This window comes from Tamandua tetradactyla, chromosome 12 (assembly GCF_023851605.1).
Source record: "Tamandua tetradactyla isolate mTamTet1 chromosome 12, mTamTet1.pri, whole genome shotgun sequence".
Classification (NCBI taxonomy): Eukaryota; Metazoa; Chordata; class Mammalia; order Pilosa; family Myrmecophagidae; genus Tamandua; species Tamandua tetradactyla.
Window position 1 is genome coordinate 61,350,896 of NC_135338.1, and position 15,896 is coordinate 61,366,791.

The 15,896-nt window shown below is 40.1% G+C and overlaps 1 protein-coding gene across 3 annotated transcripts in view; it reads left to right on the forward strand.

Moving 5' to 3' along the window:
* Positions 1–15,896, forward strand: part of EVL (Enah/Vasp-like) — a 181,902-nt gene that overhangs the window by 108,849 nt on the left and 57,157 nt on the right. For all 3 annotated transcript variants that reach the window (XM_077123517.1, XM_077123515.1, XM_077123516.1), the window contains exons 2-3: positions 4,635–4,803; positions 13,353–13,530. In XM_077123517.1, the coding sequence (XP_076979632.1) occupies positions 4,635–4,803; positions 13,353–13,530 (347 nt within the window). The remainder of the gene's footprint in view (positions 1–4,634; positions 4,804–13,352; positions 13,531–15,896) is intronic.

Sequence of the window (15,896 nt, forward strand, 5' to 3'; positions counted from 1 at the left end):
CACAGCTGAGTGGGGCCCAGAGCCTGCATTCTTCCAGATGAATTAGACAGAGAGCAAGAGACAGATCTTGGCTCCAGGGGTGCCTTCCCTGTGGGATGTGCCACACTTTTCCTCTGCATTTGTTTTTAATCTTCAAATGTATCGGTGGTTTCTTACCCGGCTCCAGGAAGATCCATGATTAGGTTTTAGAGTGATATACAGAAAATTTGGGTATTTTGCTTTTTCTCCTTTTTGAGGGAGAAAGTTCACTGGGCATTCAAAAGTAACCTATATCTGTGACCTAATGAAGTTAACTGCTGGGTCAGAGACAGTGTCCTCTCTGCTCTTTCCTCCTGTGCTTTGCCTGGTGCTGGCTCTTAGCCTGAGCTCGGGAGCACTCACCACTCATTTGAGGTTCCTTTCAGGCCAGATTAGTCCTTTTACAGATGAGAAAACTGAGGCCCAGACAGGGAACACAACTAAGCCAAAATCACGTTTTCTACCCTAAGCTCCTGATGAAAGTGCATCCTGGAGCTTTGTTAGAGTTTATTTCTCACATACTTGTGGGAAGGAAGGTATAGGCTCGAATTTTTCAAGTGCCCACAAAAATCCATACACAAGCCCAGAATGAAATGAAAGTGGATTGCCTGTCCTAAGAAAAAAGCCTTCTCCCAGGAGAGGAACTCTGGTTGTACCTACTGCTTAAAACAGCTTGTTAGATCCCAGGGTTGGGGGGGTCAGAAGGGATGGAAAAACTCACCTGCTAGCTCACCGCCAAATAGAACAAACCAAGCAGCTCATTTTCACTGATTATGTCCCACACTAATCAAGTGGTTATTTTGATAACATGAGAGCAGCTTGTAACAGATCAAACCTCATGAGAATCACCTGGATCCTTCCTCTCTCCAGCTTTATGTGGTTTGGTTTTCATCAGAGCCGAAAGCAGGTGGGGGCTCTGAGCTGATGGCTCCACAAGCACGAATTATGTGGGGCCTTTGGGGAGGATGTGGAAAAAGCCTTTTTAAATTTAGTAAAGGAAATTTTGTGTGTATGTATTTAAAACAGTTGTCAGTCATTCAGTTAGTCAAATTTTTTGAAAAGCAAAGATTTATCAAACTAATTCAGTTTCCTCAAATGGTAACTGATTCAGACAGATTAAGTTTAGGATGCCTGTGGAGTGTGTGTGTTTGTTGAGAGCTTGCAAATATCATGTCCAAGTGAAGGTGTGGAGAAGACAATTGAACATAAAGAGTTCAGAAGCAATGTCTGGATAACATTCAAGATTTTAAAAAACAAAAAAATCTCAAAGGGATAAACCCAGATTAGCAAGACAAATCTTAAGTAAAATATATATGTATTTTCTTAAATTTAGGTTTCAGTAGCAATAAAATAGAGACCAAAATGTAGCTATTCAAAAAAGCTTTTTTTTTTTCCATTTACCACAAGGTTAATTTAAACCTTAAGTGTTAAAAAAAAAAAAAGGAACTTGTGGCTATAATTATAAAAAGAAAATAGTTATCAGTTTTAAAACGGTCTGCTAGGTGGCAAGCCCCAGGGTGAGGTACAATATCATCCAGTCCCTTACAACTCTAAAACATAAGTTTGTGGTCTCCCCTTAATATTCCAACCACACAAAGTTTTTGCGGTTCTCTGCACACCATGCTGCTGGGCTGTTTGTCTGCTCTACCTCGAATCCCACATCCCCTTCCTGAATTCATCTTAAGGCCACTCTGCATTTTCTTCAGAATTCTTCCCCAGCTACCCCAACCACTCCCGATTGGGGAAGGTCCCTCTGCTTTATGCTCCCCCAGCACCTGTACTTACCTACTGTCCACATTGGTTGGTAATTATTTTTCTGATTCCCTGATCAGCTGTGAACTCACTGAAAGCAGACACTGTCCTATTCATCTCTGTATCACTACTTGTTTTTGACTCACTGTCATCTGTGCTTGTCAGACTAAGGCAAAAATATCGTACCCAATTCTAGAACCAGACTTAAGCTAAGAGAAAATGTGACAAATTGGGGCCGAGCTAGAGGAGAGTGGCTCGGATGACAAGGGGACGTAGAGCTTTGTCATGTAGATAATGGAGGAAAGGACCAAGTGTTCCTTCAGTTTTCTAGTGGGCTGTATCAGGATATCAAAAAAAACCTTTGCAACTTTGGAGGGGTGTGAGTACAATGTCAGCTCAGGACACAGAAGAATTATCTAGTAATTTAAACCATTTAACTTCAAAATGGACTGCTTTGGAAAGTTCCTGTCCCTGGAAGCTTTCATTTGAGTCCCACGTCAGGCAAGAATGGCTGACAGTAGTACCTCTGCGAACGCCAGTGTTTGGTTGGGGGCAGCCTGGAAGAAGCGTGGCCTGGGGCAAACTCGGTGGATCCGAAGAGGTAGCAGCTGGAGCTGTCAGTCACCTGTGCTTCTGCAGGTTCTCTTAGAGGATGTCCACCATATAGGAATTCTAGAAAGCATTGTCCTATTATGTGGTACCATCCTGGATATGTCATCCCCGGAAATTTCAAGGGCTTCCCTGGTCATGTGTCAGCAAGTGGTAGAGCTGGGATTTCCACGACTTAAAAGCACACGCTTGAACTCATACCACGCTGCGTTTCAGAATCTCTCCCAGCCCCTAAGATGTATCTGACACACACACACCTATTTGCCCAAGGTCACAGTTAGCAACTCATTTATCAATAACAGTATCAAGACTTAGCCCATAATTTGATTTGTGGTTAATTTACATTAGGAGGGACCTGTGATTTGAACCAAGGTCTGTCTGATTCTATGTACAATTTTCTATAATTTCTACTAGACTTGTAAGGACAAAGCCCCAAAGACTTAGCTAGAGGAGGAGCAACTTCTCTTAAGCATATTCTCTTAAAAGATGCATTGTTTCCACTCCTGAACATAGAACCAGTAAAAGATAGTACCTTTTTTCCCTCTTTTTTCTCCCTGCAGTATTATATGGATGTCTTCTTTGAGAACTATGTCTGCTCTGCTCATCATTGATTTATTTCCTCCTACGTATTTGTAGAATAAATGATGAATTATGAGGAAAAGATAATAGCACAGAATATTATAGTTCATTCCTGATACATCTGTTGAGACCTTCCCAGGACCCTCAACCCCAGGGCCAGAGCTAGTAGTCAGCAGCGAGACTAAGACCAGCAGTACAGACATTAGAAGTGCTGGGTTTGCAACTCAGTGTTGGCACCTAATAGCTGTACAATGTGCATAGGAATTCATTTCAGGTGAAATGAGGGAATATGTATGGAAAGCCCTTGTGTATGCACAATACACAAAATTATTAAGCCTATAAAATTCTATACACTGGATCATCCACAATCTCTGAATAATGGAGCAGTTGGGTCCTGAGGACCCTTGGCTGTCTAGGACATGTGGGAACTGACAACATTGAACAAGTTGAAGTTTCTAAGTTGTGAGAGCTCATTCTTACAAGTACCACCATTTTGTTTCCTAGTAACCACTGGGGAGGGAATAGAGATCCTTTTGAAATATTTTGTTGCCCTGACTCTTTAATATAGTAAAGTGAGCATAGTGGTCTTTTCCTTGACCACTTGGTCTCATCCTAATAACTATCCATTATTGTACAGTGATGACCTAAGGGCCCACTATCGTTGATAGCACTATTTGTATTATTTGTAATGTTAATTGGCCCCAACTTGTCAAGCTTAAAAATATGTTTCCAATTCTTCACTTCTGTGTATATGGCCTCCCTTTTTGTTAGCTGCCATTTCTCACCGTTTTTGGCATGCCTACCTTTAGCAGCTACATTTTATCTTTTTAATTCCAATTAAATTTTTGGAAATTCTAATATACTAGAGATTGAGGAAGTAATGTTCAAGATTATTAGACTTAAATGTAAATCAAGAGCCAGTGTGCTTGGAGAGAATCCCTCCAAATACTTTGGCCTGGAGTTTAGTTAGTGATGACTTTTGTCTCCCCAGAGGTTTTTCCCTGGTTTTCTGTTCTGAGTAGATGAAGTTGCAGGTATAAGTTTTCACAAAGTGAGGTGCAACTATCTGTTTATTTTCATTTACCTCACTCTGTTCTTCAGGAGTTTACCCAATCACTGTATTGTCTGCTAGCCTAAATGGTGCTGCCCTATCATCGTAAGTTGAGCATCTTGGTTGATATTGTGAAAAATACTGTCTATATCATGTGCTCTAGAAATAGAACTGGTTGGAAATCCCAGATGTAATCACTGAATACCCACATGAACTCATAAATATTTTCAAGTCTTTGAGCCACACTTTCTCATCTACAAAAATAATAAATATCTGCTTCCTAATTTGTGAAGCTTAGGCAGATTACCTTAATACAGTGCCTAGAATATTGTACACAGTTACAAATAGGTAATGCATTTCCCATGCCAGTGCCTTTTACCCCAACAGCAAAGCTGGGAATCCTTTCTAAGCTGTTGAGAATCTTGGCACAGAGCCTCCAAAGAGTGGTCTTTGAAGGATAAAAGCCCATGACCCCACAGGGCAGCCCTTCCACAGACAGTTGCAAGCTCTGGAAGTTAGAAAGTTTCCTCATGTCAAGTAGTAGTTGACCTCTTTCAGAAAGGGCAAAGCTGGCTTCCCTCCCTCACAGCTGAGGCTGATGCTTAAGTTTTTTCTTGCTCTGCAGTGAACAGAGTATCTGCCAAGCCCGGGCTTCCGTGATGGTCTACGATGACACCAGTAAAAAATGGGTACCTATCAAACCTGGCCAGCAGGGATTCAGTAGGATCAACATCTACCACAACACTGCCAGCAACACCTTCCGAGTTGTTGGAGTCAAGCTGCAAGACCAGCAGGTGAGTTCCAGAGCAGAAGACATACACATAAGCACCTCACACACAAAAGTATAGTGAAAAGAGGTCAGAAGAAATAAGGTCAAGATTTGGAGTCAGAAGATCTGAGTCCAAGTTTTGATTCTATTACTTGGTAGATATGAGACCTTAAGTAAGTTATTTATCTTTTCTGAACTTTGGCTTTCATATACATCAGACGGAGACAGTAATTCACACCCTGCCTATTTCACTGGGTTATTGTCAGATTAAGATAAAATAATAGATGTGAAACCCAGCCATGAAAAAATATAACATCATGCAATGGTGTTGGTTTTATTCTGGATACCTGCATATTCATTTATAACATGGCTTTTGAGATTTTTGGTTCATAAATACCTTTGCTCCCCCCAAGTCTTACCTTAGAAGGAGTAACAAGATGATTTGAAGAATCTGCAATCATTCCTCTCTCTTATCAGATAAGACTAGTGTTTGTGAGTGTATCTGATAAATACCTGTGCAAAGCAAGGTAACAGCCTTGCCCCATCTAAGTCTGGAATAGTTGTATGCACATAACAAGACCAAGTAGTATGATGTGAAGATGAGAAGGGCTTGTTAGGCTTGACCATAGTGGCCTTGATGAGTAATTTAATGTTGTCCCTCTACCTCCCAGTGATTAACAAGGACATGTTTAGCAGTAAAGTTAAAAGATCTTTGGTTTCAGCATTTATAAAACACTCCCCTTAAACAGTATTATTTCTGGTGCCCGTTGTTGGTCAAGCTTTGGCTAAGTTGAGCAGTAGGTTAGCTGCTATCGCTGTGAGAATCAGCATGTTAGAATCGAGGAAAGAGAGAACAGAAACTTCAGGCACTGTTTTTAGTGGGTTGCCTGTCAAATGGGTTGCTGCTTTAGCCAAAATAACCCTATTTGGGGGGAATTTATTGATTTATTTGAGTTTTGGCTAAAAGAGACATTCCCTCTTTAGTTCGGAACCCCTAATAAATCTGTCTAACCTTGAATTCTTGGTACGTCCAGAAGCATCTCATTTCCCTTGTTGATGAGCTTAAGGGTAAGATGGTTTTCCAAAGACCCTTTAGATGTTGCCTCCCTGTCCTTCCATTTCTCTGCCTTTTAAAGAAATACCATGCCATGCATCACAAGATATGTAGTGTCCTTAGCTCCAATTATAATGACAAGCAAAAACGTCTCCCAAATTTCCAGACCACCTGGGTTGGGGGTGGGGAGGGTTTGGATAGCAGTAGCACCCTGGTTGAGAGCCTTTGACATAGATATATTACCTAGATTCTAAACCATAGCAGGAGTTCCCTGAGTGAGTGTTTTTATTATGGAAAGTTTCCCATTCCTTTCATGCTTCTTGGTCACCATCCTAGGTACACTAGCAATACAGCTTGATACAATGGAAGGGCAGTAGGACTAGAGACCTCAGTTCCATGAGTCCCAAATACATCTTATTCTCAAGAGCGTGACAGTTCCCTGCCTCCTTCAAAGGAAACCACATGCTGGGGCCCATTTGGTAGTTCTTTTCCTCACGCAGGGAGGACTGGCAATAGTCCTCAGTAAACTCCTTTAAATATTCAAAGAGACTGTGTTGATTCTAACTTAGAGATCTCCTGGAGTCTGATAGAGAAGTTATGAACACAGCCTTCCACTTGGAATGCATGTTCAAGAGTCATGCTTCTACGATGTGGTTGATACTCTTTCCCCAAATGGATAGGGAATGTTAACTAAGAATATAAAAGAGATTCTTAGTAAGCCAAGACATTAGAGAAAATAGCAGGAAAATTGGTCTATAATAACTTTTAGGGACCTCAGGAGAAAACATTGATTTGCAAAGATCTGTTTTCCAGTTAGTGTGGACTACAAAGTCAGACATTTTAAGAGAGATAAGAATTCTTGGATTTGTGACCAAAAAGCTATGTCTTCTTATATTTAAGACTCATTATAGTTTGTAGAGCCCTTTTCCTGTGTATTACTTTATCTTCCCAGTAACCCCATGAGGATAACTGTATAGGAATTATCCCCATTTTGCTAAATAGGTACGTATAAAAACAGATGATTGTTTGTAGAAAAGAAGACTGACAGGTTATAGTACCACTAGCCAAAGTCTAACCACAATCTCACATTTAGAATAAAGAAGTTAAAGGATTTTTAGTTGAGAATGAATTATGACCACTATTATAGTTTGTTAGGTGCTGGAATGCAATATAACAGAAATAGAACAGCTTTTAAAAGGGGGAGTTTGTTACTTTGCTTGTTTACAGTTCTAAGATTGTGAAAATGTCCAAATTAAAATAAGGCTATAGAAGTAGCCAACTTAAGGCATCCAGGGAAAGATACCTTGGTTCAAGAAAGCTGATGACGTTCAAGGTTTTTCTCTTAACTGGAAAAGCACATGGCAAACATGGCAGCATCTGCTGGCTTTCTCTCCAGGTTTCTTGTTTTCTGAAGCTCTCCCAGGGATGTTTTCCAGAGGCCTCTGGCTGCGTGGGCTGTTGTGGTTCTTTGAAAGGATTCCAGTAAACTAATCAAGACCCACCTGGAATGGGTGAAGTCACAACTCCATGGAAGCCACCTAGTCAAAAGTTACCACCCATAATTGGGCGGGTCACTTCTCCATGGGAACAATCAAAAAGCTCCCAGTCAGCAATATTAAATGAGGGTTAAAGGACATAGCTTTTCTAGGGTCCACAAATTCAAACCAGCACAACCACCAAAAAGGTTAGTTCCCTGGCTGAATTAATAGAAATAGAGTACCAAGAAGAAGGCAGCCTATAGTCCTGCTCTTCTCTGCGCTGATTATACATAGCCAAGAATGATGGAACCACACCTAAGTGCCATAAACTGGAATCTGTGAGGAAGAGGGCATCCCAGCTAGTGAGAGGTCTGAAAGCAATATGATATATAGAGCAGCAACAAGAGATATTAACCTGATGAAGAAAAGACTGAAAAGGGCATGGACATATTTTCAAAGCTTGGAGGGGTTGCCATGTGAAGAAGTCTCACTTTTCCTATGTATCCTAGAGAACAGAACTAGAAATAGCGTGGATGCTTATAGGGAGGAAGATTGACACTTAATAAAAGGAAGAACTTTCTTACAAGTGTACTGTACAAAGATGGAATGTGTTGTCTTGCAAACTTACAGGGCTAGATGGCCATCTGATAAGAATGCTGGGAAGAACGTTCCATCATTGGGTAGAGATTTGGAGGAGATGACCTCAAAGGCTTTACCGACCTGAAGATTCTGTGGTTTAGATCCTGGTGATATGTGGGGTCAGAAAGCTATTTCTCTGCCATCAAGCTTCTTTTTTTTATAATGGGCTCTTGATTGATTTTACTCAGAAGCCTCGGAAACATGTTAGACAATGTTTGGAGCTGTGAAGCATTCCTTTAGAGGAATAGAAAAGACTTTCTTACTCCTACATTCCTGAAGATAAAATATAGGCTAGCATTGTATTTGTTGGTCCCCATAAAAGAAGTACTATCATTGAAAATAGGTTTATCCTTCAGGTGGTGTCCAGATCAGTCCTGCCAAAACATGGAGAATTATTTTAAAAATAAAAACTGTGAAGTGGGTAGATAGGTTGAAGGTCAAAGGATGGAAAAAGATCCAAACAGTAACCAAGAGAAACTGGTGTGGCTATACAAATATCAGACAAAATAGACTTTACGGTAAGAAATATTACTAAAGATGAAGAGGGACCTTTATACTGATAAAAGCATCATTTGAAAAGGAAGTAATAACAATCCTAAACTTGTACACATCTAATAACATATCTTCAAAATATATAGAGCAAAAATAGACAGCTCTGAAAGGAGAAATAGCCAGATCTAAAAGCATATTTGGAGATTTTATCATACTTCAAAATAATTGACTGAACAAGCAGACAGAAATCGGTTAAAATGTAAGATTTGGTAAACAGCATTAACCAACTTGACCTAACTGAAATTTATAGGAACTACAGCCAACAAGTGAAATATACAATCTTCTAAAGTACACATAGCACGTTAACCAAAATACACCATATTCTGGACCTAGGGCAAGTGTTAACAAATAAAAAAGAATTTCGAAAATATGTTCTTTGATCACAGAGGGATTAAACTAGATACCAGTAACAGAGGGATAACTAGAAAATCCACAGGTGTTTGGAAATGAAGCAGTACACTACTACATAAGCGTTGGAACAAAAAAGAAATCACATTGTAAATTAGAAAGTATTTTGAACTGAATAGTAATGAAAATACAACACAACAAAACGTGTTGGATGAGGAAATGTATGGCTATAAATGCATATTTAGAAAAAGGAGAAGAATTGAAAAGAAGTCATTTAAGCTTCTATCTCAGGAATCTAGAAGAAACAATACCAAATTAAACCCAGAAAAGGTAGAAGGAAAGAAAGAATAAAACCGAGAACCCAATGAACTAAAAAGCAAACATATAATAGAGAAAAGCAGCAAAGCCAAATGTTGATTCTTTGAAAAAAAATTAATAAAATTAATGAGCCCCTAGTAAGAGTAATCAAAAAAAGAGAAAACACAAATTGCCAGTTATCAGAAACAGAAAAGGAACACTGCTGATCCTACATATTTAAAATATAATAACATATTATTATGAAAAACCTTATGCCAATAAATTTGACAATGTATGAGATAATGGATTCCTTGAAAAATGCGATTTACTAAAACTGATACATGAAGAAACAGAAAATCCAAGTAGTCCTTTATCTGTTTTTTAAAATGAAATCTGTAATTACAAGCCTTCCCAAAAGAGAACTTGTGGTAGTTAGATTCAGTTGTCAACTTGGCCAGGTGAAGGCACCTCATTGTTTTTTTTTTTTTGCATGGGCAGGCACTGGGAATCGAACCTGGGTCTCCGGCGTGGCAGGCTTCAGAACTCTGCCTGCTGAGCCACCATGGCACGCCCTACCTAGTTTTGTTACTGCAGACATGAGCCAATGGTACGTGAACCTCATCTGTTGCTAATTACATCTGCAGTCAGCTACCTTACAATGCAGAGGTGTGCCTGCTGCATTGAATGACGTTTGACTTAATTGACTGGTGCTTAAATGAGAGAGTGCAAGGTAGCACAGCCCAAGCAGCTCAGCCTACCTCATCTCAGCGCTCGCAGTTCAGCCCAGGCCTTTGGAGATGCAGAAAGGAATCACCCCGGGGAAAGTTGTTGGAACCCAGAGGCCTGGAGAGAAGGCCAGCAGAGATTACCCTGAGCCTTCTCACATGAGAAAGAACCTCAGATGAAAGTTAGCTGTCTTTCCTCTGAAGAACTAATGAAATAAATCCCCTTTTAAAAGCCAATCCATCTCTGGTATATTGCATTCCAGCAGCTAGCAAACTAGAACAGAATAAAAGAGAAAAATCATATGGTCATCTCACAGATGCAAAAAAAAAAGCCTTTGGTGAAAATCAGTACTTTTTCATGATTAAAAACTAAGAGAAAACTAGTAATAAAAGAATTTCCTTAATCAAAGAAAGGGTATCTACAATCAAACAACAAAAGAAAAACTTTTGCAAACATCATACTTTCCCTCTGAATTCAGGAACCAGACCAGAATGTCCACTATCACTACTTTGATTCAACATTTGGAAGGGAAGAAGTAAAATCATCTTTAGTCACAGATGATTTGATAGTTTGTGCAACTAGTCTGAAAGAACCTTCAAACTGTTAGAAATATTAAATTCAGCATGCTCACAATCAGTACAAAAAACAACTGCATTTTTATATATTTGCAGTAAATAATAAATGAAAATTTTAAAATAAGATTTGCCAAGAGTATCAGAAAACTTTAAAGACCTTAAAGCAAATATAACCGAAAATATGCACATCCTCTGTATTGAAGGCTGTAAAACATTGCTGAGATAATTCAAAGAAGACCCAAACTAATGGAAAAATATGCCACATTCCTGGAATTAGAAGACTGAGTGTCTTTAAGATGTCATTTCTCCCCCAAATCATAGAGTAAATGTAATCCCTATCAAAACCCTAGCAGATACTCTATAGAAACTGACATGCTGGTTCTAAAATTTATATGGAAATATGAAGGGTCTGAAATAGCCAAGATACTCTTGAAGAACAGAGTTGGAGGACTTACACTACCAGCCTCCAAGACTTAGTGTAAACATACAGTAATCAAGAGTGTGGTTTTGGCATAAGGACAGACAAATAGAAGAGCAGAAGTGAAGGAAGGGTGTGAGCAGTGTGTAGAAGGCAAATGCACATTTGGAGAGTGGCCCATAGACCCTAGGCAGTGATAGAACAAAAGTCGCAGACCCACAATTGTGTGGATGCAAGACCATCATGTGCAGCGAAGAACTCAGAGAACTTTTAGAAAGAACAGGGATGTGTCCTCCCCAGATGCATCATTGCACTCTCCTAATCTAATATCTGAACATTTTCTGAAGTAGGGAACAGATTTATGATACTCCAGAGGGCAGAGCTAGTACCAGAGAGAATTATAAGAAGAAAGATTTCAACTAATTATACTGATGATAAGCAGTGTAATTCAGTGCAAGGTTCTGGACTAGAAACTTCAGTTCTACCATTAACTTCCTGGGTAACTTTAGACGAGTCACTCATTCTCCCTGAGCCTCAGTTTTCCCAATTGTATAAAGAGAGGGTTGAGTTGGATAATCTCTAAGGTCCCTTTGATTTCCCTTCAGTGATTCTGCTGACCACTCTTATTCCATCTTATTTTGGAGAGGCATCAGCCTCTGCCCAACTCCCACCCTACTCTTCCAAATCCCCTTCCAAGAACCCAGCCAACCAGTGATTTCAGGTCATAGGATTCTAAGTCAAGCTGGCTCTCACTTCTCCAAAGCATCCCCTCAAATTCCTGGAGATAGTAGCCATGATACACTTAAGAATCTTTTTTTATCCAGCTTCAGTGTCCCTCAGGCATTCTTGATTCAAGGTGGTTTCCAGACCCTCTTCCATTTAAAGCATCTTCCTTTGGCTCACTTCAATTTGTAATGTCTTCTAAAAGTACAGAACAAAAATGGACTAGCAAAAAAACTTGAACACAGCGTGCCTGGTGTAAACTCACCAGGGCAGAAGAGAGCAAGCTCTAAATTCCCTCCTCTGGTCACAAGACCACTATTAATGCAGCCTCTGATCTGAACAGCTAGTTCTTGTCATGCATATTTTCCTCCAAACCTCCAGCTCTTCTTCTCATGACCTAGAGTGAAACCTAGTCAACTCAGTACTTTCGGTTTAGCTATATATGTATGTGAATCTATACCCCTGGTACTAAAAGTGAAAGAGCTCTTTTCCTGACAGGAAGGGCTATGGAGAGAATAATCCCCAACGTCAGATCACAGAACCATGGAGTTGCAAACCCAGAGGATATCTGAGAACTCATCTGGTACCTCTCCTAAAGCAGTGTTCTTTCTATTGCATTGCTAACAGTTGCCATCCAGCCAATCCAGACTCTGCTTGCTTACCTCCATTTGCAGGGACCTTAATATTTCTCAGCTAACATTCACTGGCAACTACTGTGTGCCAGGATTTTTGTTAGGTACTTCCACATACATAATTTAATCCTCACAACATACTGTGAGGGTGCCATGCCATGTCATAGCCATATCACCTTCCTCCCCATTTTACAGATAAGAAAACAAACAACTAATAAATTCCATGATTGTGGTCTGGCAGGGGAGTGGAAAGCAGAATAGTGGCTCCAGCCCAGAGTGTCCTCTTTTCAAAGCCTCTCACTGCTTCGCTGAGCAGTTTACTAAATACAATCTAGGAGTGCTTTGAAATAATTTTCCTTTATATTTACAAAAGAACCAAAGCTTAGAAGTCAGGCAAACCTGGTGCCAAGTCCCCTGGCTGTTTATAAGCACCTGAATGTCTGTCTCAGTCTTCTCTGAATCTTTCCCTGGTGGGCCTGGCATTCTTCCTTGCAATTGGTTGATATTTATTGATTGGTTAATGATAAAGATATTGCTAAACCTGTATATCTGTATGATGCATTAACTTAACTTTCTCAAGTTATCCTTTCAGTTACCAACCCACTTACTGATGCATCCTAAGTACTAGACACAATGCAGAGGGTATGGGAGCATGAAAATGAACACGACTCGCCCTAAGAGGCTTTACATCTGAAGTCTAGATATGCATGATGTGTGGGTCGTTGTGGTGACCACATGAGGGTGGCAACACCAAAGTTATTGTCCCCACTCTATAACTGGAGAACTGAGCCTTGGAGAGTTACAGTCCTGGGTCACATGGCTGCATGGCAGGGCCAGGACCAGAACCCAGGAACCTGACTTACAGCCCATGTCTTCTCTTTTGGAGGTTATAACCACATAGCATTATGAGATAAATAAAATAACGAGATTTTCAGATGCTCTGTGTTCTGTAGATCATGACCTGAAAAGCTGCCTGATAATCAGCTGCTTCTTCCACTTCTTTTTAACACCGTCTGCATCTCCCTGACCTCTTGTAGCCCTAGAGGATACAATATCCTAGCCCCTAGGAGCTCCCTCCAGCTCACTTACATTTTATTTATTTACACGTATTTCTCTTTCTTTTCCTTTCCAGGTTGTGATCAATTATTCAATTGTGAAAGGGCTGAAGTACAATCAGGCAACACCAACCTTCCACCAGTGGAGAGATGCCCGCCAGGTCTATGGCTTAAACTTTGCAAGTAAAGAAGAAGCTACCACATTCTCCAATGCAATGCTGTTTGCGCTGAACATCATGAATTCCCAAGAAGGAGGTAAGCAGGGCTTTTTATTGGCCTGATGCTGAGATCATGTCATCTCTTACCTCTGCTCCTATAGCTCGGCTCTCTGTATGCTCTGGCACTGCTGCTACATTGAGATGGTGTTTCATGGGTTCTCAGAGAAACCTGCAGCCTAGCTCTCTGTATTTAAAGAGATATTAACAATTGTCTTTTTGCCATTTCTTGGATGTGGGTTTGCGCTGATGTACTCCTGATGCTGTATATCCAAATCTGTTTTATATGTGTCATGCTGCTTCCATATGCTAAAACACGAATTTGGCAGTCATGGGATGAAACAAGCAACAGTTTATTCTTGAATCCAATTATCAATTCATTTGTTTAACAAACTTTTACTGAACACTTAACGAGTGCAAGAAATTGGCTAGGCAGAATAAGTAAGAAGCAAATAAGATAGAACCCTTCTCTCAGGGCACTTAGTAGTTGAGGGTGGACAGATTGATAAACAACCAACTGTAATGTGTTGTGAGATGTGTTCTAATAAAAGTGTATACAGGGTTCTTAAGGAACAGAGAAAAGAAGCTAAATAACTCTGCCTGGACATGGGCTGCCAAGGGAAGCTTCTACCATACTGGTGACATTCAAGTTGGGTTTTAGAAAGCTGAGGAGTTCACATGGCAGAGATGAGAGTGGGCATCACAGCACACAGGCCTGAAAGAACCTGGCCTATGCTAAGAAATCATGTAATGCAGCTTTTTGGAAGCAGAGGCTGACTACAGGAATAAGGTTGAAATGGAACTGAAAGTCCAGTAAGGATTGCATAGTAAAAGGCCATAAATATCTGGAAGACTTTAACAGGCTTGATACATAGGGAGACAATGAGAGGGTAGCTAGCAAAAATGTCCTCAACAGGGCATTATAGCAAAGAAACAAAAATACATATGGCTTTATTGAAAATGTGCAATGTTAGCTTATCACATGAAGGGCAGAGGCTTTCTGGGACATGGGCATGGTCCCAGAGGTGCTGGAGAGCCTCCTTTGACACGGAGTACAGGAGTTAGAACCAGGCTTGGTTTGACTCCTGGGTGTACCACAAAAGTTCCTTTGCTAAGTAACCCTTGGGCAAATGAGGCTAATATAGGTTTTTCTGATGTTTAAATGAGCCAGCATGTAAAATGTCTAGCAGGCTGCCTAGCGCACAGACACCCCTCGGTATTAGTATTTCCAAGTATTATTACCATCGGTATTGTTGCTGCCACTGCTCCTGTCAGCATTGGGGTGAAGTGTGGGAAGGCAGGGTGCTCAGAACCAGACTGAGATGGCTGTTAAAATATCTACTGGGTCTCATGTCTCGGTACTTTGGGACCTAATTGAAACACTAGGAGAATTTTTTTTTTTTGTTATGTTTTTTTTTTTTTTATTTTATTTATTTTATTTTTTTATTAACGGAAAGAAAAAAAAAGAAATTAACACAACATTTAGAAATCATACCGTTCTACATATGCACTCAGTAATTCTTAACATCATCACATAGATGCATGATCATCGTTTCTTAGTACATTTGCATCGGTTTAGAGGAACTAGCAACACAACAGAAAAAGATATAAAATGTTAATATAAAGAAAAGAAATAAAAGTAGTAATAATAGTAAAAAACAACAACAACAAACAAACAAACAAAGCAAACAAAAACAAAAAAAAACCTATAGCTCAGATGCAGCTTCATTCAGTGTTTTAACATGATTACTTTACAATTAGGTATTATTGTGCTGTCCATTTTTGAGTTTTTGTATCTAGTCCTGTTGCACAGTCTGTATCCCTTCAGCTTCAATTACCCATTGTCTTACCCTGTTTCTAACTCCTGCTGAACTCTGTTACCAATGACATATTTCAAGTTTATTCTCGAGTGTCCGTTCACATCAGTGGGACCATACAGTATTTGTCCTTTAGTTTTTGTCTGGATTCACTCAGCATAATATTCTCTAGGTCCATCCATGTTATTACATGCTTCATAAGTTTATCTTGTCTTAAAGCTGCATAATATTCCATCGTATGTATATACCACAGTTTGTTTAGCCATTGGAGAATTTTTTTTTAATAAGGTAAGTATGTGTTTGGTGTGCCTCCCATGGGCCCCACATGCATGGCCCCTCCTGTGCCCAGACAGAGCTGGTACTTGGGGAGCACATTTCCCTGTCATTAAAAGGCTCCAAGTTGGTGGATTTTCTGCTTAGTACCCGGCGTGTATGGGCCATGTCAAGTGCTGAACACAGGGTCCGAGACAGCACAGGCACCCAGTACATGCTTCTTACACTGCCTTTTTTCCTCTCAAGAGCCTTGAGCTTTGGGTGAAGTGAGCCGAGTGTGAGGTTTCAGATCTGCACTTACCTCCCCGACCCCCAG